At 42.1% G+C, this 26,340-nt stretch overlaps 1 protein-coding gene across 1 annotated transcript; it reads right to left on the bottom strand.

Moving 5' to 3' along the window:
• Positions 1 to 23,610: 23,610 nt before the first annotated feature.
• Positions 23,611 to 24,840, bottom strand: LOC135541082 (vasopressin V2 receptor-like). Its single transcript, XM_064967204.1, has 2 exons — positions 23,976 to 24,840; positions 23,611 to 23,819 (listed from the first exon to the last, which is right to left on the bottom strand). The coding sequence occupies exons 1-2, from the start codon at positions 24,838 to 24,840 to the stop codon at positions 23,611 to 23,613; spliced, it is 1,074 nt and encodes a 357-aa protein (XP_064823276.1).
• Between the last annotated feature and the right edge of the window lie 1,500 nt (positions 24,841 to 26,340).

The following is a 26,340-nucleotide window of genomic DNA, read 5'->3' as shown; positions in this document are numbered from 1 at the left end:
AAATGGAGAGGTGATGAGAGAGGGCATTGTATTGAATAGACACAGTCTGTGTTCTTTCTCTATGTAATATCGGTGCATGAGAGCATCAGAAAGTCCCAGGCCTCTTTTAGCAATGCTGTCTGGTATGCCATATACTGTGTGATGAGGGGAATTGGAAGACTAGGTTATTTGTTTCTGTGTCAGATGCCTTATGTCAACAATAAGAAGTGAGGCATGCTGCACAAATCCCTAAGGACTGATGGAAGTTATTTCTGCCTCTGTCGCTCACTCCTCCCCCTCCCTCTGGTATGCCTGGACGATCGCTCAGTGTCAGATCTGTGTCTCCCACATGGGCTGGAAGTTCACGGCCACCAAGACAGACTTGTCCCCTCCTCGTTTCTGGGGCCTGACCCGCTCAGCAATGCTGCCCCGCATCCCCCAGACAGGTGGCCAGGAGGGGGACGAGGGCTCCCGCCTGGTTTGCCTGTGGCAACATGAGGACCTCCCTGCCACCCATGTCGCCAACACACCCTGTCCACTGGCGAGGGCCTCTCCTTAGTACTCGGTGTCCCACCCAACCCCCGACAGCTATGGCAGCAAATCCCTCATATAAGGTCATCCTGCCTTTTAAATGTCACTTTCTAACACACACACACAGATAGAGCGAGAGAGGAGGAAGAGGATGGAGAGGTGTTTTGTTCCTGAGTGCAGTGACACTGGAGATGGAATGCGTTACATATTGACAGATAGATATGGGGAATTGAGCAAGATATTTATTCTGCAACACGGGCAAATCTTCCCCATAGCATGCTACTCTGGACTTGTCTGTACTGCTGTCTGTACTGCTCTCTCTATCTAGCTCCAATACTATCTGTCACAGACATGGCACGCACTAGTGCATTGCCATACTATCAACCTGCTCTAAACCATAGGTGTGACTTTGCATGCAGTATCCAGCTAGGTGTGTATAGGGTTATAGACTTCGATCAAGAGGACCTTTGGTGCCCATAATCTCTAAACAAACAAATCAATAGAAAGCAACTTGGGATTCTGGTCACCGTTAGTTGTTGATGTGTTTCTCAGAGAACCTAATTTCATCTGGGTTGGTTCATGGAGAGAGAGACCATGTAAAATCCAGGATTAGAGGGGGTTTGTATATGTGAAAGTATGCTGCTTTTACAAGGATGTATCATGCCTTTGTTTCATGTGCCAGATGTTTTGATCAGTCCGTCAAGTGTAAAACAGCTTATATTTTCACATGAAAGGAATGCATAGAATGGAGGAATCTGAACAAGAAGAATAGGGGAACAATTGCTTTATTTTGCCATGAATTTTGCCATGTTTGCAAATATATTAATCATTTGGTTTTCTCATAATTTCACATTGTCTAAAAACATATACAGTGGGGAGAACAAGTATTTGATACACTGCCGATTTTGCAGGTTTTCCCACTTACAAAGCATGTAGAGGTCTGTAATTTTTTATCATAGGTACACTTCAACTGTGAGAGACGGAATCTAAAACAAAAATCCAGAAAATCACATTGTATGATTTTTAAGTAATTCATTAGTGTTTTATTGCATGACATAAGTATTTGATACATCAGAAAAGCAGAAGTTAATATTTGGTATGGAATCCTTTGTTTGCAATTACAGAGATCATATGTTTCCTGTAGTTCTTGAACAGGTTTGTCCTGATTAAAGAATCAAGAAAACTGGCCTTCTTTAGACTAGTTGAGTATCTGGAGCATCAGCATTTGTGGGTTCGATTACAGGCTCAAAATGTCTAGAAAAAAACAACTTTCTTCTATAACTCATCAGTCTATTTTTGTTCTGAGAAATTAAGGCTATTCAATGCGAGAAATGTAACCAGAATAGAAAGAGGAGTGGGAGGCCCCAGTGCACAACTGAGCAAGAGGACAAGTACATTAGTGTCTAGTTTGAGAAACAGACTCTCACAAGTCCTCAATTGGCAACTTCATTAAATAGTACCCGCAAAACACCAGTCTCAACGTCAACAGTGAAGAGGTGACTCCGGGATGCTGGCCTTCTAGGCAGAGCTGCAAAGAAAAAGCCATATCTCAGCCCGGCCAATAGAAAATTAAAGATTAAGATGGGAAAAAGAACACAGACACTGGACAGAGGAAGATTGGAAAGAAGTGTTATGGACAGACAAATCTTAAGTTTGAGGTGTTCAGATCACAAAGAAGAACATTCGTGAGATGCAGAAACATTGAAAAGATGCTGGAAGAGTGCTTGACGCCATCTGTCAAGCATGGTGGAGGCAATGTGATGGTCTGGGGGTGCTTTGGTGGTGGTAATGTGGGAGATTTGTACAGGGTAAAAGGGATCTTGAAGAAGGAAGACTATCACTCCATTTTGCAACGCCATGCCAACCCTGTGGACGCCGCTTAATTAGAGCCAATTTCCTCCTACAACAGGACCCAAAGCACAGCTCCAAACTATGTTTCTTCCCTAACATTTTAGGGAAGAAGCAGTCAGCTGGTATTCTGTCTATAGTGGCCAGCACAGTCACAGATCTCAATCCTATTGAGCTGTTGTGGAAGCAGCTTGACCGTATGGTACGTAAGAAGTGCCCATCAATCCAACTTGTGGGAGGTGCTTCAAGAAGCATGTGGTGAAATCTCTTCAGATTATCTCAACAAATTGACAACTAGAATGCCAAAGGTCTGCAGGTCTTTAATTGCTGCAAATGGAGGATTCTTTGACGAAAGGACACAATTATTATTTCAATTAAAAATCATTATTTATATAACCTTGTCAACGTCTGGACTATATTTCCTATTCATTTTGCAACTCATTTCATGTATGTTTTCATGGAAAACAAGGACATTTCTAAGTGACCCCAAACTTTTGAATGGTAGTGTACATCAGTGTGACCCGCTGTTCCGTTGGCGGTAACATCTGTGACAATTAGCTACAAACACATCTTGACATGTCAATATGCCTCAATGCGTACTGTGTGTATGTGTGCGTGCGTGTGGTGTGTGTATCTACATGTATTAAGGAAATTGCTGTCCTTTTGTATTTGTTTGTGTCCTCAGTGGCAGCCCCAGGTGACCGATTGCTTAAGGTCAATACAGTGTAAGGGCCAATATCCATCACCATGGGGGATGAGTAATAGAACCATGTCTCACAGGGCTGGTGAACACATTAGTCTTCCATTTTTATTCAGCAGCCATATTACCCTGCATCCCAGTGCCTCTGAAGTTATGTTGGGTTGGGCTAGATGGGAGACCAGATGCTGCAAGAAGTGGTGTTGGAGGACCGATAGGAGGCAAACTGTTTTTTATCCTCCTAATCAGGGACTAATTCAGACCTGGAACACCAGGTGAGTGCAATTAATTAGCAGGTAGAAACAAAAAACGGAAGTGTTTCGGCTCTCCAGGACCGGAATTGGGCAGCCCTGTGTGTAGTCTGACACACGAATGCCCCTGAATGTTTTCAGTGTTCTACTGTAGCTCAAATTAAAGTCAGGAGCATATACTTGTTTGTTCTTTGGCATATGTGGAGGTGCACATGTTCCTACAGTCCATCTCAGCAGGATCAGCAGGGCTTTCAGAAGCTAGTAGACACTCTTCTCACTTCACTGTTGTAACCAACAAAGGAACACCAGGCACTCCTCGGACAGAAACAACAGCTATAGAGAGATGCAGCATGTATGAAAAACCTTTCTACAGAATGTGGTAAAAGTGAAAGAATGAAAATGGAAAGGTGGGAAGAAAAGGGGTGGCAGGAATCCACTGTACCGAGTATCCATACGTCATTTCCAGTAGTTGGTGAGCATGTGAGTGGACTTGACTTGTGTGTCTGCGCTGTGTGTTGTAGGCATACAGGTACACGTGCAACACGGTGTGCTGGCTTGGTCAGTGCTTTCCTGGTAGCCTCCTGTCGCTGGCCCAGCAAGGGGCTAACCAGAGAGAGTGGATACTGGGTGTGTGACTGACCTCTGGGTGATGTATTTAAAGTACTATTCTTCCTGCACTTTACTATTGATATTTTGGACAACTTTTTAATTCACTACATTCCTAAAGAAATGTACTTTTTACCCCATAAATGTTCCCTGACACACAAAAGTACTCGTTACAATTTGAATGCTTAGCAGGACAGGAAAATTGTCCAATTCACACACTTTTGAAGAGAACATCCCTGCTCATTCATACTGCCTCTGATCTGGTGGACTAAACACACATGCTTTGTTTGTAAATTATGTCTGAGTGTTGGAGTGTGCCCGTGGCTATCCGTAAATTGAAATAGAAGAGTGTGTCATCTGGTTTGCTTACTATAAGGAATTTGAAATGATTTATACTTTTGATACTTAAGTATATTTTAGCAATTACATTTACTTTTGATACTTAAGTATATTTAAAACAAAATACTTTAAAACTTTTACTCAAGTAGTATTTTAAAGGGATTTTACTAGAGTGATTTTCTTTTAAGTTATCTTTACTTTGACTTAAATATGACAATTGGGCACTTTTTTTACCACTGTCTGCTACTGTAACAGCCCCAGTGCCTGGCTTGTGTCTCTTTAGTCTTCCTGGCTGTGATTCTGGTCTGCATCACTTTTATCTTGCTCGGCTCTATCTTAACACTTAGCAAACTACTCTCATTTTATTCCATTGGCATGGCCATAACGAATGTAATCCAAGATACACTACATGACCAAAATTATGTGGACACCTGCTCGTTGAACTTCTCATTCCAAAATCATGGGTATTAATATGGAGTTGGTCCCCCTTTGCTTCTATAACAGCCTCCACTCTTCTGGGAAGGCTTTCCACTAGATGTTGGATTATTGCTGCAGGGACTTGCTTCCATTCAGCCACAAGAGCAGTAGTGAGGTCAGGCACTGATGTGTGGTGATTAGGCCTTGCTTGCAGTCAGCGTTCCAATTCATCCCAAAGGTGTTCGATGGGGTTGAGGACAGGTCTCTGTGCAGGCCAGTCAAGTTCTTCCACACCGATCTCGATAAACCACTTCTGTATGGACCTCACTTGGTGCACAGGGGCATTGTCATTTTGAAACAGGAAAAGGGCCTTCCCCAAACTGTTGCCACAAAGTTGGAAGCACAGAATTGTCTAGAAAGTCATTGTATGCTGTAGCATTAAGATTTCCCTTCTCTGGAACTAAGGTGCCTAGCCCGAACCATTAGTCCTCCTCCACCAAACTTTACAGTTGGCACAGTTCATTCCAGGAGGTAGCGTTCTCCTGGCATCCACCAAACCCAGATTTGTCTGTCGGACTGCCAGATGGTGAAACGTGATTAATCTCTCCAGAGAACACGTTTCCACTGCTCCAGAGTCCAATGGGGGCGGGCTTTATATCACTCCAGCCGGTGCTTGGCATTGCGCATGGTGATCTTAGGCTTGTGTGCAACTGCTCAACCATGTAAACCCATTTCATGAAGTTCCAGACTAACAGTTGTTGTGCTGACGTTGCTTCCTGGGGCAGTTTGGAACTCGGTAGTGAGTGTTGCAACCGAAGACAGACAATGATTTTCAGGACTCAGCGGTCCAGTTCTGTGACCTTGTGTGGCCTGCAACTTCGCAGCTGAGCCGTTATTACTCCTATTACAATTCCACTTCACAATAACAGCACTTAGAGTTGACAGGTGGCAGCTCTTACGGGCAGAAATCTGACAAACCTACTTGTTGGAAAGGTGGCATCCTATCACGGTGCCACGTTGAAAGTCACTGAGCTCTTCAGTAAGACCATTCTACCGCCACTATTTGTCTATGGAGATTGCATGGCTCTGTGCTCAATTTTATAGACCTGTCAGTAACGGGTGTGGCTGAAATAGCCAAATGGACTAATTTGAAGGGGTGTCCACATACTTTGGTGGCAGCGTAGCCTAGTGGTTAGAGTGTTGGACTAGTAATCAAAGGTTGCAAGTTTAAATCCCCAAGCTGACAAGGTACAAATGTCATTCTGCCCCTGAACAAGGCAGTTAACCCATTGTTCCTAGGCCGTCATTGAAAATAAGAATTTGTTCTTAACTGACTTGCCTAGTTAAATAAAGGTTAAATAAATAAAAAACTTTGTATATATAGTGTATATCTCTCCATTTGTTACCCATTCCTTCTCCCCCACCTCTTTTTTAACATTAATTTTATCAGGGAGTCATACTGAGACCAAGGTCTCTTTTACAGACGAGCCCTGAATTACATAAATTACAGACATCAATATAAATACAAAATGTAAGCAGAAAGAAAAACACAGTCATAAAAAACAAACAGATGAATCAGTAATAAGATCCTCAATCAGCTTTTTGAATTGTCCAAGAGGCACCAGAACATCACATTTAACAACATTTTGAACATTGTTCCACAAATAAGGTGTAAGAAAAGTAAAAGCTGATTTACCTAACTCATTAGTGACCAAAGGAGTTTCCGGAGTTAGCCATCCCTGAGACTGGGTGTATTAAATCGTATGTTTAAAGTTTGGTAAAGATATTAGGTACAGTGGGACTTTTTGTAAAAGGGCTTTATAAATGAAAACATATCAATGTATCAACCTATGCGACATCATAGAAGACCAACCAACTTTCTGGTAGAGAATGCAGTGATGATAGGAACATCGACTGAATAATCTGCTTTCTACTATATTTCTATAGAAGAAGACCATTTTTATTCTCAGCTTCATAACAAACTCATCAATATGTTTTTCAAAAGAACACTTCATCTGTCAAAGTACATTTGCTTAAATCATCAGAGTTTTATGCACTCTAGAGAACAACATACAGTGTATTTGGAAAGTATTCAAACCCCTTGACTTTTTCCAGATTTTTGTTACGTTACAGCCTTATTCGAAAAGTGAATAAATCGTTTTTTCCCCTCATCAATCTACACACAATATCCCATAATGACAGCGCAAAAACAGTTTCTTTAGAATACAAAAGCACATTTGACAACGATTACAGCCTCAAGTGTTCTTGGGAATGGCTCTACAATCTTGGCACACCTGCACACTTATTCTCTCCAGATTCTCTCAAGTTCTGTCAGGTTGGATGGGGAGCTCTGCTGCACAGCTATATTCAGGTCTTTCCAGAGATGTTCGATCGGGTTCAAGTCCGGCCTCTGGCTGGGCCACTCAAGGACATTCAGAGACTTGTCCCAAAGTCACTCCTGTGTTGTCTTGGCTGTGTGCTTAGGGTCATTGTCATGTTGGAAGGTGAACCTTCATCCCAGTCTGAGGTTGTTAGCTCTGAAGCAGGTTTTCAACAAGGATCTCTCTGTGCTTTGCTCTGTTCATCTTTGCCTAGATCCTATCCTGACTAGTCTCCCAGTCCCTTCCATTGACAAATATCCCCACTGCTTGATACTGCCACCACAATGTTTCACCATAGGGATGGTGTCAGGTTTCCTCCAGACGTGATGCTTGGCATTCAGGCCAAAGAGTTCAATCTTGGTTTCGTCAGACCAGAGAATCTTGTTTCTCATGGTCTGAGAGTCTTTAGGTGCCTTTTGGCAAACTCCAAGTGGGCTGTCGTGCCTTTTACTGAGGAGTGGCTTCCATTGATGGAGTGCTGCAGAGATGGTTGTCATTCTGGAAGGTTCTCCACAGACAAACTCTAGAGCTTTGAGTTACCAACATCAAGTTCTTGGTCACCTCCCTGACCAAGGTCCTTCTCCCTGATTGCTCAGTTTGGCTGGTCATACCCAAGAAGACTCAGGCTGCAATTGCTGCCAAAGGTGCTTCAACAAAATACAGAGATAAAGGGTTTCTGAATACTTATGGAAATGTGATATTTCTGAATACTTTCCGAATGCACTGTATATGTTTTGATTATTAATACTTGCTAAGGCTGCATGATGTGACTCCAAATATGATTTAGAAAAAGTTGCATGAAAGGCATGAGCTCTGCTTTGTTTTTTTGTGCAAGCTGTACACACTTCATCAGTCTCTCATTCACAATTTGACAAGCACTTGATAATGCCTCAAACTTCCCGGGTGAATCCCCTCTAATACCCCCTAAACAAATCTGTGCCTTTTGTAGCTGAATATAATAATTATAATTCCCTTCTATAATTCGGCTGCTTCCAGAATCATCTCACACTCACATGGCTCTCCGTCACGTGATTGGGTCTTGAAGACAGACACATCTGTACAGAAGCAGTACTGTAAAGAAGAGGGGGGGGGGGATTCCTATGGCTACATTAAGTTATTTAATCTACAGGGGGCAACACAAGCCATTGAAGCCAGAGGTGTACTTATTCTTTCTGCACTATGAAATTGCATTTCCGTTGATTGTTGATGAATAAATGATTGCAACGTATAATCTTTCAGTGTTATTTGTTAAATTATATTACCTTTATCTGTCAATAGTGTTGAAGTGAAGATTACATATCCATCTGTCCAAATATGTACAAAAAAAGGCAACTTTCCAGTGAATGTACTTACTTTTTCAACGACTCTACGTGCCATGTAGCAGACGCTTTTATCCGAGAGTAACAGGGAGGGAAGGAGGGAGGGATGAATCTGAGAGAGACAACAAATAAGCTATTATGAGTCACCCACTCTCTGATACACTCCACTTCCATGACATGTGCACTCAGAAACCACACGTGCCCATAGAACAAGATTATCAAAGTGAGTGATGAATTGAAGAAAATTGCAGCAGTTTCTAACCTTACTGTAATAGATTTTTATTTAAATGAGAGCAAAAATATATTTTTAGCAAAAAACTTTCTCAAGCAATAATTTAGCTTGGACTGTCTGGGAGTAGTCTGAGTGAGGAGGGGAAAACTAGCTGTTATTGGCAGAGGTTTGGAACTCTATTAACCAATTTACTACATGGTGATGTCACCATGGAAAGCCAAACTCCCGCCCATGCAAACATGCTGATTAGAAGGTCCTGTGTACATTTTATTTTCAATAAGCAGGAATTAACACTGATTTTAAAAAATCACACTTTTACAGTGTTAGTTTCAGCTGTTGTACAGTACATATGGAGTCCACCTGCTCTGCCCAGAGTGGGTGAAAATGTGCTTCGGTGATGAAATCCACTTCCTTATGTTATAAAATACATTTTACCCAAGACAAATATGATTATTCATGTTCTGAATTGTTCAGTGGGGTCTTTCACTAACATTTCAACACCTTTATATACAAAAAGTTTGGATTTCGTAAACGAAAACATTGAATAATAAGGACCAAGCTCTGTTGACATAGCTGTGCAGTTTTCTCATAACTTTTAAGGATTTTACATTTTGTGGTCATCACTTTCAAAGTTTTTGAATGAAATGTAAAATGCTTTGAAACTGAAAGCTTGTTATATGCTGAGTGCTCCGTTGACATTTCACAGAGATACGCTTGTTTTTGTGAGAAATTTCAAATGAATATGAAAAGTGTATACTAAAATATGAAAATATTACATGTCATGTCTCATAATTGATATCAATCTTAGCTCTATATTGTTGTATGTCTTGAGGATTCGAGAAGAAAGATTAGTTAAATGGGAAAGTGAGCCAGTCGGGTAACCAGTAGCCTTAATTCTTTTCCAGAATTTAGCCGACACTAGCTGACGTGATGCAATTTTCCACATTTTTTTGTACCACTTTTTCCTCTTGCCTCCATTGGTCACCCTAATTCTGGCCATCCTACAATGTTAAAAGCTCCAATAACTTTTATAGAGACATATACTTAGAGGAGTATCTGAAATTAACATTATTTCACCCATTGGTCAAAATTAGCCTTGTTTGATTAGACACCATACAATGTGATACAAAACACAGAAAATAATGGATTTTGACTGCACTGGGATTTATGCTGGAATAGGCCAGCTATAACAGCTGATGGTTGTCATGGTGTTGTTGCTCTTTGATGCTGGGCCATTAGTCCCATCATTCAGTAAACATACAGCATATATATATCTCCCACTCACTCACTCACTCACTCACTCACTCACACACACAGTCCTCCTGCACCACTGTTCATACAGTAGCTTCCACCAGCTTGTATATTCAAGAGCCTTTTCTTCTCTGCCTGAGATGACCTTTTAGGATTTCAGAAGTTGTCTTTCTATGTAGACTAATAATACACTTTTTTCTTCTCTTCAGAAATTGTAATTATAAACTGCATTCAAAGAAAAATGTGATCTCTTGCCATTTGAATGCAATTCACAAAAGAACAGAATTAACCTCCAGCATCTTCAAAAACATTGACTAGGTTGATGACACCCCTCAATAGTTGTGTGACTGAACAAACTGGATATCACCAGTTTCAAAGTGACTGCATATTTGATTTGGCGGGAGCCGGTAATGGCCTCCTGCTCATTGGGTTCCGGTAGCTTGATCACCACCACCACCCTAACTACACCATGTCTGTAAATCTGGTCCAGTAGATGGTTTGCTACCCAGGCCAGACTACTCTAAGGGGAAAGTAATGTAAGTAATGTGACAGAGGGGATGCGGTGGCGGCCCTGTGACACTCTGCGCATGGTTCTGATTCTCCAAAGGGAAATGAGACTGATTTCTCTAAATGCACCAAAACCCTGTTCCCAGCATGTGTTAATCCGATAACAGCGCTGGGAATGAGACGACTGTGGATCCGCTGTGTTTTGTTTGATCAAGGATTTAGTATGATGAGCTCCCTATGAGACGTCATGCACATCTGACTCAGCCTCCATCCCATTGTGTCCATTGGACCGTTGTCCCAGACACAGATTAAGCCTAGTCTTGGACTGAAAAACTATTTCAATGGGAATTCTCCATTGAGCATGTTTTTTGTCCAGGACTAGGCTTAATATGTGTCTGAAAACTGCCTCATTAAGTGGTTACAACAGCCTACTGTTGATCCACAGCTGCCCACTTTCTTAGAAACAAATGGGAAGCATCAAGCAAGATTTATGACATTATGGGCCATTGCGTGCCCTCACAACAGCATTTTTGGTTTTATCACTCAGCATATGTTTTGTTATGATGAGACATTGGGAGTTACAACTGAATCAAGTTGTGCAACACCACACCTCAAACTCCTTCAAAACAACCCAAGAGAAAAGATGGATGGCCTCTCTCTTGTTATCTTGTTGTTTCCTCTTTGCCTACACTCAAGCAGTGTGGGTGTGTGGTAATCAATTGTCTTTGTTTTCTCTCAATAGTTCCGGCATCTCTCTCCATCTTGCTGTCCTCTCTCAGCTATTTGTCCTCTTTAGTTAGCCAGTGTGTAGGAGAGCAGGTAGGCACAGAGCTAGCTACACTGTATGTTATAATAGCTCATTATGACTGTGTTGTGGAGTCTCACAATGGGTCTAAGTCACAGGTCTCATTCATCCACCCACTCTTTGCCCTGTGACGTCAACTAAGTCAGCCACTCCAGCTGGAGCTAACCACTCTGTCAGGAGTAACAGAGCCCTCCAGGGCTCTCGTCTCACACCTGGTGGCTTTGTGACTGCCTGAATGGTGCTCTTTATTGGAGCTAGTCATGATTTGGTTGGAGTGGGCGCTAGAGTACATGATCAATACACGTGTCTCCTGCTCATAAGGAAGAGTCATCACTCACATCATCAGAGCTGAGACCATAGGCCCTCGTTGTCTGGAAGGTTTCAGTAACTCACCCTGTGTAACTCAGTTGGTAGAGCATGTTGCTTGCATTGCCAGGATAGTGGATTTGATTTATGTAAAATGTATGCACGCATGACAAGTCCCTTTGGGTAGAAGTGTCTACTAAATGGCATATGGTATTATAAAATATTGTACTTCTCTTTCACAAACTCTGAGGAAGTGGTGACTCTTCCTCTTCCTTTAATCACGGCACTTCTCTGCACCATCAAACAGGCAAAGCGTGAATACAACGTAACCATTGAATCATACTACACCGGCTCCGATGCTCATCTTATGTGGCAGGGCTTGCAAACTATTACAGACTACAAAGGGAAGCACAGCCGTGAGCTGCCCAGTGACATGCGCCTACCAGATGAGCTAAATCACTTCTATGCTCTCTTCGAGGCAAGCAACACTGCATGAGAGCCTCAGCTGTTCCGGACGACTGTGTGATCACGCTCTCCGTAGCTGACGTGAGTAAGACCTTTAAACAGGTCAACATACACAAGGCTGCGGGGCCAGACGGATTACCAGGACTAGTGCTCCAGGCACGTGCTGACCAACTGGCAGGTTTCTTCACTGACATTTTCAACATGACCCTGATTGAGTCTGTAACACCAAAATGTTTCAAGCAGACCACCATAGTCCATGTGCCCAAGAACACAAAGGCAACCTGCCTAAATGACTACAGACCCGTAGCACTCACGTCCGTAGCCATGAAGTGCTTTGAAAGGTTGGTAATGGCTCACATCAGTACCCTTATCCCAGAAACCCTAGACCCACTCCAATTTGCATACCGCCCAAACAGATCCACAGATGATGCAGTCTCTATTGCACTCCACATTGCCCTTTCCCAAACTGGACAAAAAGAAAACATATGTGAGAATGTTATTCATTGACTACAGTTCAGCGTTCAACACCATAGTACCCTCAAAGCTCATCACTAAGCTAAGGATCCTGGGACTAAACACCTCCCTCTGCAACTGGATCCTGGACTTCCTGACGGGCCGCCCCCAGGTGCTGATCCTCAACACTGGAGCTCCCCAGGGTTGCGTGCTCAGTCCCCACCTGTACTCCCTGTTCACCCACGACTGCATGGCCAGGCACGACTCCAACACCATTGTTAAGTTTGCGGACGGCACAACAGTGGTAGGCCTGATCACTGACAACGATGAGACAGCCTATAGGGAGGAGGTCACAGACCTGGCCGGGTGGTGCCAGAATAACAACCTATCCCTCAACGTAACCAAGACTAAGGAGATTATTGTGGACTACAGGAAAAGGAGTACCGAGCACGCCCCCATTCTCATCGACGGGCTGTAGTGGAGCAGGTTGAGAGCTTTAAGTTCCTTGGTGTCCACATCAACAACAAACTAGAATGGTCCAAACACACCAAGACAGTCGTGGAGAGGGCACGACAAATCCTATTCCCCCTCAGGAAACTAAAAAGATTTGGCATGGGTCCTGAGATCCTCAAAAGATTCTACAGCTGCAAAATAAAGAGCATCCTGACTGGTTGCATCACTGCCTGGTACGGCAATTGCTCGGCCTCTGACCGCAAGACACTACAGAGGGTAGAGCGTAAGGCCCAGTACATCACTGGGGCTAAACTGCCTGCCATCCAGGACCTCTTCACCAGGCAGTGTCAGCGGAAGGCCCTAAAAATTGTCAAAGACCCCAGCCACCCCAGTCATAGACTGTTCTCTCTACTACCGCATGGCAAGCGGTACCAAGTGTGCCAAGTCTAGGACAAAATGTCCAACAGTTTTTACCCAATAGCCGTAAGACTCCTGAACAGGCAATCAAATGGCTATCCGGACTATTTGCATTGTGTCCCCCCCGCAACCCCTCTTTTACGCTGTTGCTACTCTCTGTTTATCATATACATTCATGTCCATACTACACCAATTGGGCCGACTAACCAGTGCTCCTGCACATTGGCTAACCAGGCTATCTGCATTGTGTCCCGCCACCCATCAACTCCCATTTACGCTACTGCTACTCTCTGTTCATCATATATGCATAGTCACTTTAATCATATCTACATGTACTTACTACCTCAATCAGCCTGACTAACCAGTGTCAACTTTGATAGAGCAAAACACACATGAAGATTGTTGTGCAAGCATTTCACGGTAAAGTCCTCTTACCAGTTGTATTTGCCGCATGTGAGAAATAAAATGTGATTTGATTGGAGTTGGCAAGAAAATTGGGAGGCCTATACAAGCTTATGTGGAATATGTGAAGCGGTTCTGGTCCATTGCCTAGATAATCATCCATACCCAGTGCCACTGCACTGAAAAATGCATGCCCACAGATCCCAGACTATTTATATACTTCAGAGGTAGTTACAGTTCATGATAAGATTCTGTCCAATCACAGGAGCCCTCTAAATCAAGGCATGGTGGTTGCCATAGTGAACCAGACAAAAACCACCTGTCCGTTGTTTCTATAGTGATATTGGCCTGCCGATGCCAATAATGCCAGAGTATCAGAGATAGTTTGTCACCCCATTTTCTGTTTCACCTGTTATCTGTTCATCCACCCCCCTCCAGGTGTCGCCCATTTCCCCCATTATCCCCTGTGCATTTAGACTTGTGTTTTCTGTTTTCTGTTGCCAGTTCATCTTGTCTCGTCAAACCTACCAGCATATCTTGAAATGTCTGCATCTGTGTCTTTCCTGAGGTCTGATAGAGTTAATGAGTCTGTCTCTAACGTGGCAGAGATGTTTTGTGTCCACAGCGTTCTGTCATTGTCAGCTACTGGTAACTGCCAAAATAAAGGAAACACTTGAGTAAATAAGGAATACAAAGTATATTGAAAGCAGGTGCTTCCACACAGGTGTGGTTCCTGAGTTAATTAAGAAATTAAAACATCCCATCATGCTTACGGTCATGTTTATAAAGTGTCCTTGTTATTTGGAATCCTTGGGAAGTCCCTACCCCATTGAAGTTTACATTTTACATGGTTATGGTAAGGGTTAAGGTTAGGGTAGGGGATAAGATTAGGGTTTAGGGTAGGGATGTCCCAAGGATCCCACACTGCATAAACCATATACAAATGCCCAGTTGTCCATTATTTTGGCTACCATGGCTAGAAGAGATCTCAGTGACTTTGAAAGAGGGGTCTCAAAGGAGCATCGTGGTTTAAAGGGTGAGTGTGTTGGTTCTTCAAAAGTCCCCACAAGGATAGTAAAACAAGGAAAATTCTTCCTCGTGGGGACATGTCCCACGTCCTCATGAGGACAAAGGCTATTTAAAATAGTTTGGTTAGAATTAGGGTACGGGGTGAGTGGTTAGGTTTAGAAGTTTTGGGTTACGGGTTATGGTAGCGGTTTTGAATGGAAATACATTTTAGGTCCCCAAGAGAGGTAGAACAAAATGTTTGTGTGTGTCTCAGTCATCAGATCTCAACCTAATTGAACACTTATTGAACATTATGGAGCGGCGCCTGAGACAGAGTTTTCCACCACCGTCAACAAAACACCCAATTTTGTAATTTCTCATAGAAGAATGGTGTTGCATCCCTCCAGTAGAGTTTCAGACAATCCAATTTGTAAGTCGCTCTGGATAAGAGCGTCTGCTAAATGACTTAAATGTAAATGTAATTGTAGAATCTATGCCAAGGTGCATTTAAACTGTTCTGGCGGCTCGTGGTGGCCCAACACCCTATTAAGACACTTTATGTTGGTGTTTCCTTTATTTTGGCAGTTACCTGTAGGTCTGTCATGATAACTGCCTGTCCCCCTTCCCCTGCCCCCCTGGTAGCCTATAGGTTGGCTGGGTACAAAGCAAAGCCAGGTCATTTGTTTTGGAACATAGTGTTGGTTCCATTACGAGTTCAGGGCAGTGGAGTGGCTTGAGGTATGTTTGGTTTAAATATGTATATGATATTAAATGGTATACAGATTGATTCTCCCTAGTCTAGTGACCATCCCTCACACATACATTGCTGGAGTATACATGAATTATCCATTTCTCACTTCTTCCCTTTCACCCTTTTCTCATTTTAGAAACAAGCCTTTGATGAAGGGGAAAAATACGAGATTTAAAATGGTGCTTCAGGAGTTCCATCAGGCCTCTTACGTTTACCTTTTATAACCTGCCTGACTGTTATGCCTGGGATTAAGAGTGATTGTTTGTATCAAATTTCAAAATGTGTGTGTGTTTATGCCTGTCTGTATGCTTAAATGCACATAAATGAGCCTTCGAGTGTTTCAATTCCGCAGAACTTCGAGGAACAATACATCTTTGGCACTAAAGCCATGATTATAGGACGTAGCCTGATGTTGTATGTGTCAAAGTGACAGTTTCATTTCACAGGGACAAGGGGGACCTATGGAACATTAAACTGTGTTTGTAATTATCACACCAAAAAACTCAGTCTATATTTGGGCAAGTTTCAAAATTTCTGGAAAATTTTTCCTAGATTTCCTAGAAGATGAAATCTTGAATGTTGGCACATTTAAAGCCGGCGTACACAGGATTCCAGTTCAACCCCTGTGGAAGAGCCTCTGTGTAGGATCCTATAAATTCTGTGTCTAATTGTGAAGGCAGAATATTGAGACCTTGGCTGGCCTAAGGCACAGACAACATTTCTAGGACAGGACCCCAGATTGTTTTCAGTTCACAACAACATTAATCTGTGTCTCAGGACAGCGTCAAAGAACTTGGACATCCCGAGTATAGTCTTAGTCTGAGGTATAGAACTGTTAGATGTGTTTGTGTCTCTGTCCATATCAGTGTGTATCTGAAGTACAGAACTATTCGATTTGTGTGTGTTTGTGTCTTTCTGCATTTGTGTATGAAGTATGCTTCAAAGTAGTACATGATACAACTGAGTCGTAATGTTGCTTAGATCAGACTAAAATGAGACTGACATACACAAACACACTGTGGCGCTCTTACCATTAGGCAATTGCCTGGGGCATCATCCATGAAATTGCCATTCATTTTGTTTAATACATAATGAGTTATTTTGCCTTCCACCCCCGCTTGTGGCACTCCTACGCTTGTGAGTAGGTTTCTAGGGGGTAACGAGACCCCCCTAAGAACAATGTCTAATTGCTGACACAAAAAGGCAACGTATGTGGATGAAGGTCATGTTAAGGCAAATAAACTATGAAGGGAAATAAATGGCTACAATTTACACTTTTTTTTGTTAGAAATGGCACTTTTCTAAAGTACCAGGGTCACCCGGTAGAAGATTATGGCATAGGGTTTCACACAAGTGTGTTAAAATCCATTTGTTTTATTTAGAAATTATTTGTTAAGTAATACTTAAAAGCTAAGTCTAGTTGTCTTATTTTAATAAAATACGGGGGGAGGAAATGGTGTTGCATTTACATGTCACCATTAATATCCGCACTGTGAGGAGATCTGATGTAAAATCCCTCTTTAACTCACCTGCACATTCATTTTCTTTGTTCCTTTTCCATGCAATCCATTATGTACAATTGCACTAAATATTATTTTAATAATGCAAGATTTTGAATCCCAGCAGCCTTTAAAATGACATTCAGGAGCAAAAGGTTTGATTTGTTTTTAATTAATTTAAAAACATTAATTGGAATATAATATTGGAATGGGATATACTGTAACTAATAACACTGGAATATAACATTTTGTAACAACAACTTAACTCAGTGTAACATTGATGTGGCTCTTATGCTCTGCTATTGCACAATTCTAATTTGAACATAGGTCACAAATAAAGCTACCCCCTGTAAAATTGTAGCCAACCTCCTGCACTGCTCACACTTAATCCAGTCCCCACCTGTGACTGAAAACAGTGGGAGAGATGCGAATTGAAAAGCTCTCTTAAAAACATAGCTAGCTATCTAGTTATATGGCATAAAATGCTGTGTGAAATAGCTAAAAGGCTATAAAGTAACACTAACTGTAAATCTATCAATCACTAGTGGAAACATTTACAACTGCAATTACAGCTCAAAGGTGCTTCTACACCTGCATTGCTTGCTGTTTGGGGTTTTAGGCTGGGTGTCATGGGATTCTTCTGTTGAAGGAGAGGCGGACCAAAACGCACCGTGGTTATAGTGATACATCTTTAAGGAAGATGATAAATTAACAATATACAAAACAAGAAATGTGAAAAACCAAAAACAGCCCTATCTGGTGTAACAAACACAAAGACAGGAACAATCACCCACAAACCCAAACACCAAACAGGCTACCTAAATATGGTTCCCAATCAGAGACAAAGACTAACACCTGCCTCTGATTGAGAACCATATCAGGCCAAACACAGAAACAGACTAACTAGACACACAACAGAATGCCCACTCAGATCACACCCTGACCAAACAAAACATAGAAACATACAAATCAAACTATGGTCAGGGTGTGACACTGGGTTTCTGTACAACACCTTGAGGAATCAGCTGATGTACGAAGGGCTATATAAATACATTTGATTTGAATTAAGTTATCTTTTGAATGCATTTTACCTCAGACAACCTGGTAATAAGGTTGCTAGCTAGCACTCCTAGCAGTTTATGCTAACTAGCTAGTTGACTAGAATAAGTTAACTCTGTCAGAGTGACCATCGAGTTCTTGATCAAATCAAATTTTATTTGTCACATACACATGGTTAGCAGATGTTAAGATGAGTGTAGAGAAATTATTGTGCTTCTAGGTCAGACCATGCAGTAATATCTAAGTAATCTAACAATTTCACAACAACTACCTTTTACACACAAGTGTAAAGGAATTAATAAGAATATGTACATAAACATATATGGATGAGTGATGGCCGAACGCATAGGCAACATTCAGTTGATGGTATAGAGTACAGTATATACATATGTGATGAGTAATGTAGGGTATGTAAACATTATATAAAGTGGCTAGTGATACATTTATTACATCCACTTTTTAATATTAAAGTGGCTAGAGATTTGAGTCAGTATGTTGGCAGCAGCCACTCAACATTAGTGATGGCTGTTTAACAGTCTGATGGCCTTGAGATAAAAGCTGTTTTTCAGTCTCTCGGTCCCAGCTTTGATGCACCTGTACTGACCTTGCCTTCTGGATGATAGCAGGGTGAACAGGCAGTGGCTCGGGTGGGTGTTGTCCTTGATCTTTTTGGCCTTCCTGTGACATTGGTAGTGTAGGTGTCCTGGAGGGCAGGTAGTTTACCCCCGGTAATGCTTTGTGCAGACCTCACTACCCTCTGGAGAGCCTTACGGTTGTGTTTGGAGAAGCTGCTGCGCCTTCTTCACCACGCTGTCTGTGTGGGTGGACCATTTCAGATTGTCCATGATGTGTAAACTTTCCACCTTCTCCACTACTGTCCATGATCAACGCCTTTGTTTTGTTGACATTGAGTGTGAGGATATTTTCCTGACACCACACTCCGAGGGCCCTCACCTCCTCCCTGCAGGCCGTCTCGTCGTTGTTTGTAATCAAGCCTACCACTGTAGTGTCGTCTACAAACTTGATGATTGAGTTGGAGGCATGCATGGCCACGCAGTCGTGGGTGAACAGGGAGTACAGGAGAGGGCTGAGAATGCACGCTTGTGGGGCCCCAGTGTTGAGGATCAGCGGGGTGAATATGTTGTTTCCTACCCTCACCACCTGGGGGCGGCCGGTCAGGAAGTCCAGGACCCAGTTGCACAGGGCGGGGTCGAGACCCAGAATTCTCTGGTCACCTCCCTGACCAAGGCCCTTCTCCCCGATTGCTCAGTTTGGCCGGGCGGCCAGCTCGAGGAAGAGTCTTGGTGGTTCCGAACTTCTTCCATTTAAGAATGATGGAGGTTACTGTGTTCTTGGGGACCTTCATTGCTGCAGACATTTTTTGGTACCCTTCCCCAGATCTGTGCCTTGACACAATCCTGTCTTGGACCTCTACCGACAATTCTTTCGACTTCATGGCTTGGTTTTGTAACGATCATCTGTGGTGGAAGAAGGTGAGGACCAAAGCGCAGCGTGGTAAGTGTTCATCTTATTCAATGAAAAAACTGAACAAGCAATAACCAAAAACAGTTCTGTCTGGTGCAGATGATGATAATGATAATGGTAATGATTGACAGCTGCCTCTGAGTGAGAACCATACCAGGCCAAACACAGAAATAGAAAATCATAGAAAAACTAACATAGAAAACCCACCCAACTCACGCCCTGACCATACTAAAGCAAAGACATAACAAAAGAACTAAGGTCAGAACGTGACAGGTTTTTGCTCTGACATGCACTGTCAACTGTGGCACATTATATTGACAGGTGTGTGCCTTTCCAAGTCATGTCCAATCAATTGAATCTACCCCAAGTGGACTCCAATCAAGTTGTAGAAACATCTCAAGGATGATCAATGGAAACAGGATTCACCAGAGCTCAACTTCGAGTCTCATTGCAAAGTGTCTGAATACTTATGTAAATGTGATATTTCAGTTTTTTTAAATATAAATGAGCAAACGTTTCTAAAAACCTGTTTTTGCTTTGTCATTATGTGGTATTGTGTGAGGGGGAAAAAACAATTAAATCAATTTTAGAATATGGCTGTAACGTAACAAAATGTGGAAAAATTCAAGAGGTTTGAATACTTTCCAAATGCACTGTAAGTATTGGCCCAGAATTTCCACATCTGTGCATCCCTAACTTGAACACATACCTTTACTAGTGAAGGACTTTTCAAATCTTTCTTTTTCAAATCTTTCAGTTAGGCTTTTCATTCTGCTTCTAACAGCCCTTTGTTAAATAGACATGGGCGGGGCCTCAGACTGGCCTCCAAATCGCTTACAAACACACATTACCTGTGACTGATTGACAGGCTGACACAGTACAGCCGAGTTTCCCAGTGCTGCACAGTGACTGATCCTGGAAAAGAACAGCTAATAACGGCTTTCTGGTGACATGTATTGATCTTTGAAACGCTGCATCTGACAAACCATTCTTCCAATGCAACATTCTAAATGGAGCAGAAAATATGCTAATATCCATTCCCTTGGAAAGCCACATTATTCTGTTGTATCACCTGTTCATACTGTAGAGCAGGATTTCCCAAACCCATGACCGAGTTTGGGAAACCCTGCTGTAGAGTAAAAGTGTTTCACATATAGTCCTCTTTTAAAATAACCAATCTCAGTCCTCTTAAAGTGAAGTCAGTTATTTTTGTATTCACATTGCCTTTGAATGAGGACTCTTTTGCCAGTTCACTTCACCCATTTTGTGGTCCGAGTCTTCTTTGCATTCACATTGCAATGTTTAGAAAGGAACCAAGATTTTTCACCAACATTCACTTAATGAACTCTGGGTTTTTACAAAGGACAGGTCAAGTACAGGTAGTTTACTTAAAATAATAATAAAAAAATAAAAAAATAAACATTTTGGAAGCTAATCTATTGCATTTAATTAAAAGATGACATAATAATTGCAATCGGAAGATACTATTAACATGTGAATATTATTGGTAACAGCATAAACAGCAGAAGAATAACTGCAGATTAAATAATGCTGTAATTGATCATTGTACACCCAATGTAGGCTACAGCCCCTTTAAGAGCTAGAATTTATGTTGTACCCTGTGTTGTGATTCTCATCAAATACAGTATGTTGTGGCCTCTAACACTATTCAAACTCCACAATCAAATAAACATCTTATGAAGCTCTCTTATAGAGCACATATTGCAAACAAATAATCTGAATTGAAAACTCCACACATATTTTGGAATTACTGTGCATCAGTGACAATCACTAATCAATATACAAAAACAGCACACATTATTTTCTGCAAACCTGCACATCATCATCTTATCTCTATTGTGGCACCAATGAAAAGGTGTTGCAGTAGACTAATGTGTAGTGCGGGAATAATGACAAGCATACCGGGCGAGTTTTGTGTTACTAACGGGGGTGGCAGGTCGCCTAGTGGTTGGACTTTTAAATGTTGCAAGATCGAATCCCCGAGCTGACAAGTTAAAAATCTGCTGTTCTACCCTTGAACAAGGCAGTTAACCCTTGTTCCCTGGTAGGCTGTCATTGTAAATAAGAATTTGTTCTTAACTGACTTGCCTAGTTAATCATGGTAAAATAAATAAAACATTTCCCTGAAAAAGGGAACCGCAGTGAACCGAACTCAGACCACTTCTTGAAACCGGCACAGTTCGGTTGGCTTCCGGGACTCTTTTGAGCGGTCTGAGTTTCTTTGGCGTATTCACACTGCACAAGAAAATAAGCGAAGCAAAAAAATATCTGAAAAGGACCAAGAGTGAAACACCCTAAGGCTATAGTCAGGGAGAAACTTATGGCAAGCAGCTCATACCGGTCTGCCAGGCTCCTAAACCTAGCTTGGTCCCAGGTATGTTGCTATTCATGCCAGCTCCATTGCTGTCAGTAACCAGGTTTCTATCCAACATTTTTATGCTACTAAAGTACATGTTGGATAAAAAATGTCGTGACAGGTGATGAAAACAAAAATGTGTCGGTAAACTTTTCAAAATACTCTAGACAAAATGGGATCGTTTTGTACAATTTACTATGCGAGAAATTGCGGTGGAAACGCATTATGCGCAAATATTGATATACTGCAATAACCATCATATCTAAGTAAATTTGTGTGTTCCTTCCACTACGACTCCGGGAAACATGCAGTTTATTAAACTGCAGATTAAATAAATTATGATGAACTTCACAGAATGGTGAAAGTGCACTGTGATGAGTTTATTGCTCTTTTCCAAAACATATTGAGGGTCTTATTCTGGTGATCGATGTTTGGCTGCCATTTGACCAAAAAATATAATCTCGCTCTTTTATCCATAATAATCTCATCATGTAGGCTATACGTGCGCTCTAGTCAACAGCGCTCAGATATAGTACTGTACAGAATCTACTATATGGCTAGAGCGCACGTGCCAATAACAGAGTGGGCACACGCTAAACAAAGCGCTCTTTTGCGTGAGTAAACCATCTGTAGAGTTGAAAGTGCGATGGAAACCCATTTAACTTGTATTTTTTTATTCGGTACATGGCAATTTATCGGTACAATGTTTTTTTTATCGTGCAACAAATCAATTTGATGGAAACACATGTTTAGTGCGAAAATGCGCATATTGTTATTATGCGGATTTTTACATTCTTTAATATTCATTCACATGAAAATCTGTTGGATGAAACAACCTAGCTATTGACCCACAAACACGTGGTAGTTTATTTTATAATCGCTTGCACTACAAAATCATTGGTGTCTTTCTCAGTTTACAACATAGAAGATGAACATTAGAGAAGACTTTCATAAATCGTTTTTTATATGTACAAAGTTAAGTTTGACCAAAAATCTGTCTGGTCTCTCTAAAGTTGGTCTGTCGGTCTGTCTTAAGCTACATCAAACTTGAACTGTCTCTGTGAACACACAGTTTATATTTTGTAAAGGATTATTACACCATGTCTCTGCCTGGCCTGACATGCCGAGTTAAATAAATCAAATAACAATTCATAAAAGCACTAAACAGCTTCTCCAATGTTGATGAGGAAAGTTTGATCGTTTACAATATATTTATGAAATATAACAATAATAACAGGCAGTAAATGAATTCTAAATGCCTGCTATGCAATATTTTGTCAAACAATTTGCAGGTGTTAACATGGATTTTGTTAGATTAGATTTGGAAAATTATTCACATAAGGTACCAAACGAATCTATTTTCTGGACTCCACCGACATGTTGACCACACCTTGTCACAATGTCTCTCATTACTATGTTGTCTGACAGAGGTTTTACAACCGTGATTTAGCTCCCTGTGACGCCCAGCACCAACCTACAGCACCAACCGCCTGCCTTTATCCATTAGCGGGGGTTTACCCCCCAGGATTTGGCGCGTATTTGCGCAAATACCCTACGGTCCGCTCACAAGTATCCTACCTATTTCTGGCTCCATTATAGTGAGTGCTTAATGTCCCCGAAAGATCACTTGATACATCTTGACCATGATATCGAGGGAGTAAATGGCCCGTCATTAGAACTGCCCTTGACTCGCAGTTGGTTACCTGATTAACTGTGCGTGCCTCTAGTCACTTGCTTCCCAACACACCGTGGGCATTTGAAAACCGTGCGTTCTATTTGTAGTCGGAAATGCTTTTGAAGCTCACGTAGAGCGAGCTGACCACCGCGGCCTCATCATTAATGGAGTCTTTCACTTCGGACGGACTCCGGCACAGCACCGTTTCCAGCTTCTTGGGCAGCTGGCCGCTGAAGAGCAGGTAGATGCAGGGGTTTGTGCAGCTGTTCAGACTCGCCAACAGCATCAGGATGGTGAACGTTGTCGCTACAATGACAATAACACAAGATGAAATTACGCACAGGTAGACTAGCTTACCCAAAATCAGAGGGCGTGTAAACAATAAAGCACTAGGCTAAATCAACAGTCATAATTGTTGACTTTATTATTTAGTTATAATAAAATTGATATCCGTGTTCTTACTTTCCGTCGGCGCGTCCATGTCCCAAACAGACCAAAGCTGGACCATGAAGAACGGAGTCCAGCAGATGATATAGACGAACACAATAACCACCGTCATCTTCACGGTCTTGATTCGTGCTTTGGATACCCCGGCCACGCTGCTGGTTCTGGAGGGCAGTCGAAAGGCCACCCCGTTGCCCCCCTCCTGATGCGTCTTTAGATAAAGGTTGACCTGGATGGCTCGACATATTTGCACCTGGCACACCACCACAGTCAAAATGGGTAAGACAAAGATGACCAGCGTGGTCCAAGTGATGTAGGTCTTCAGGCCCCAGGGCTGGATGAAGTCCGCCCAGCAGTCGAACACCCCGGGCGCCACCTGGACCCTCGAGAAGATGAACATCTGAGGCAGGCCGCCCACGAGGGAGATCGTCCAGGCGACGCACACTGGGATGTTCCAGCGCGCGTGCTTCCTCCGAAACTTGACCATGGGGTTGCATATAGCCTGGTAGCGGTCAATGGTCATCACCACCATCATGTAGGTGGACGCAAACATGCCCACTACCTGCAGATACTTCACCAAGCGGCACACCAGGTCTGGTCCAATGAACCTGTCAGTAATTTCCCACATGAGCTGCGGGCAAACCTGGAAAAACGCAACCACCAGGTCTGCGATGCACAGATGGAACACGAAGACACGCATCCTGGAGACCTGTTTGCGCCGCTTCCACAGAACCAGTAATAGCCCGGTGTTCAGGATAGAGGCGGCTACGAAGATAACACTGAGCAGCGCGATCTCTACTTTGGCAAGTTTCTCATCCCGGGGCCTGTCCTCAACCTCCATCATCATACTGAAGTTACCGAGACTGCTGTTAAACAGGTGCATGATTTACTGATGGAGAGCGAAGAGAAGACCCGCAACTTTACGCACGAGTGTTCTTCTGCAGAGAAACAAATACAAAGATTCATACACTGACTAAATGAGAAACGTTGATATGCTATTATACTATTGTTATGATTTACCTACCATATCTTATGTTAACTTCTCAAATAACAATAAAAAGCAAGTCTGAGTGAGCAAGTTAAGTTGCGTTTAGGCTAATTAAACTTCGAAATTACAATGAATAAATGCTTATCAAATACTGACATCACATCTATGTCAAAACAAAATGGCCTAAATGTCCAAATAACTCAATGATTTCAATTCCATTTAAAAAAAAATAGGACCATAGGCTAAAAAACGTAGGCCTATAACTTAAACAGACACAATTTACTGATAATTAATTTGATTGAAGTGCGCAGGATAAGTCTACTGATGAGGTGTTGCAGTGGTTTCTCTGGGTTTTATATTACTCGCATGGGAGAGGGTGGGGTGGAGCTTCCGCTTTTACAAATATAAAGTGGGTAGTGGAATCATTAATAGAACAGCATAGTTGACTGTGTGTATGTTCTGAGTGTGTGTGTGTGTGTGTGTGTAAGTCTGTGTGTAAAGGTTGGATGTGTCGTTAGAATTCAAATCATTTCTAGCGTGTCAGGCTGCTACAGTAGGTTGTCTGTACTGTATTAGGCTAACAGATGTTTACATTGGACTGCACTAGGTATAGGCCTACTTGTTATATACAGTAAGCACCCATTCTTTGGAAGTTGTCTCAACCTGAAAATTCAGTTTCCCTTTCCATAAAGAGCTCCATGCTTCTACATAATAATTCAGGTCTTTAGCCTATGTATTAGCTTCCTGGGAGGATGAAATCATCCCAATTTACACAGATCTGAGCGTTCCTGCAACCCTAACCCCAAACTCCAAAATGTAATGTTCCTCAAATAAGTAGGTTTCAGTAATACACATTTACACGTTTAAAAAACAAAACTTGATACAATTATCACAATTCATAATCCTAAGTCTGATGGTCGGTGGCATTGCTTAAAAATGATGATATTATATTTCTTTGAGTGCCCCAGTACCCAATTACCTATAGTCTCATCCTCCCTATATTGGCCTATCCAGACAGACACAAACAATCAGTCCCATCACAGGGCATGGAGATGTGCCAATGCAGCAGAACACCATTAGTGTTCTTAACAACCCCCAGATGTCCTGAAACAGTCAGTGTTGATTCGAGACAGAGAGTTGACTTCAGCTGGTTAAATATGTTTTCTGTGGAGAAATTACTCTGACACTGTTGCCCTTTGGGTTCCTCCTTCTGGAGGTGACTATCACAACTATATCACACGCTCGTGTTCATGTGGAAAAAAATGAAAAATCAGGATAATTATATCACTAATTACTCTCACATGCCCATTGTAAAGATGTTGTGATGATAGGTGCCTTATGATCTGTGAATCTGACTGAGCTCAGCCTCTGTGCCCAGCTTGTCCTCCCCTCCCT

The sequence above is a fragment of the Oncorhynchus masou genome, chromosome 6, assembly GCF_036934945.1.
Source record: "Oncorhynchus masou masou isolate Uvic2021 chromosome 6, UVic_Omas_1.1, whole genome shotgun sequence".
Classification (NCBI taxonomy): Eukaryota; Metazoa; Chordata; class Actinopteri; order Salmoniformes; family Salmonidae; genus Oncorhynchus; species Oncorhynchus masou.
This window is presented reverse-complemented; position numbering and strand designations above follow the sequence as displayed.

Bases quoted from the DNA above. Each gene is read 5' to 3' on its own strand.
- LOC135541082 (XM_064967204.1), bottom strand. From the start codon at position 24,840: ATGCACCTGTTTAACAGCAGTCTCGGTAACTTCAGTATGATGATGGAG. The intron at 23,820-23,975 runs GTAAGAACACGG...TTGTCATTGTAG, and splicing joins CATGGACGCGCCGACGGAAA to CGACAACGTTCACCATCCTG.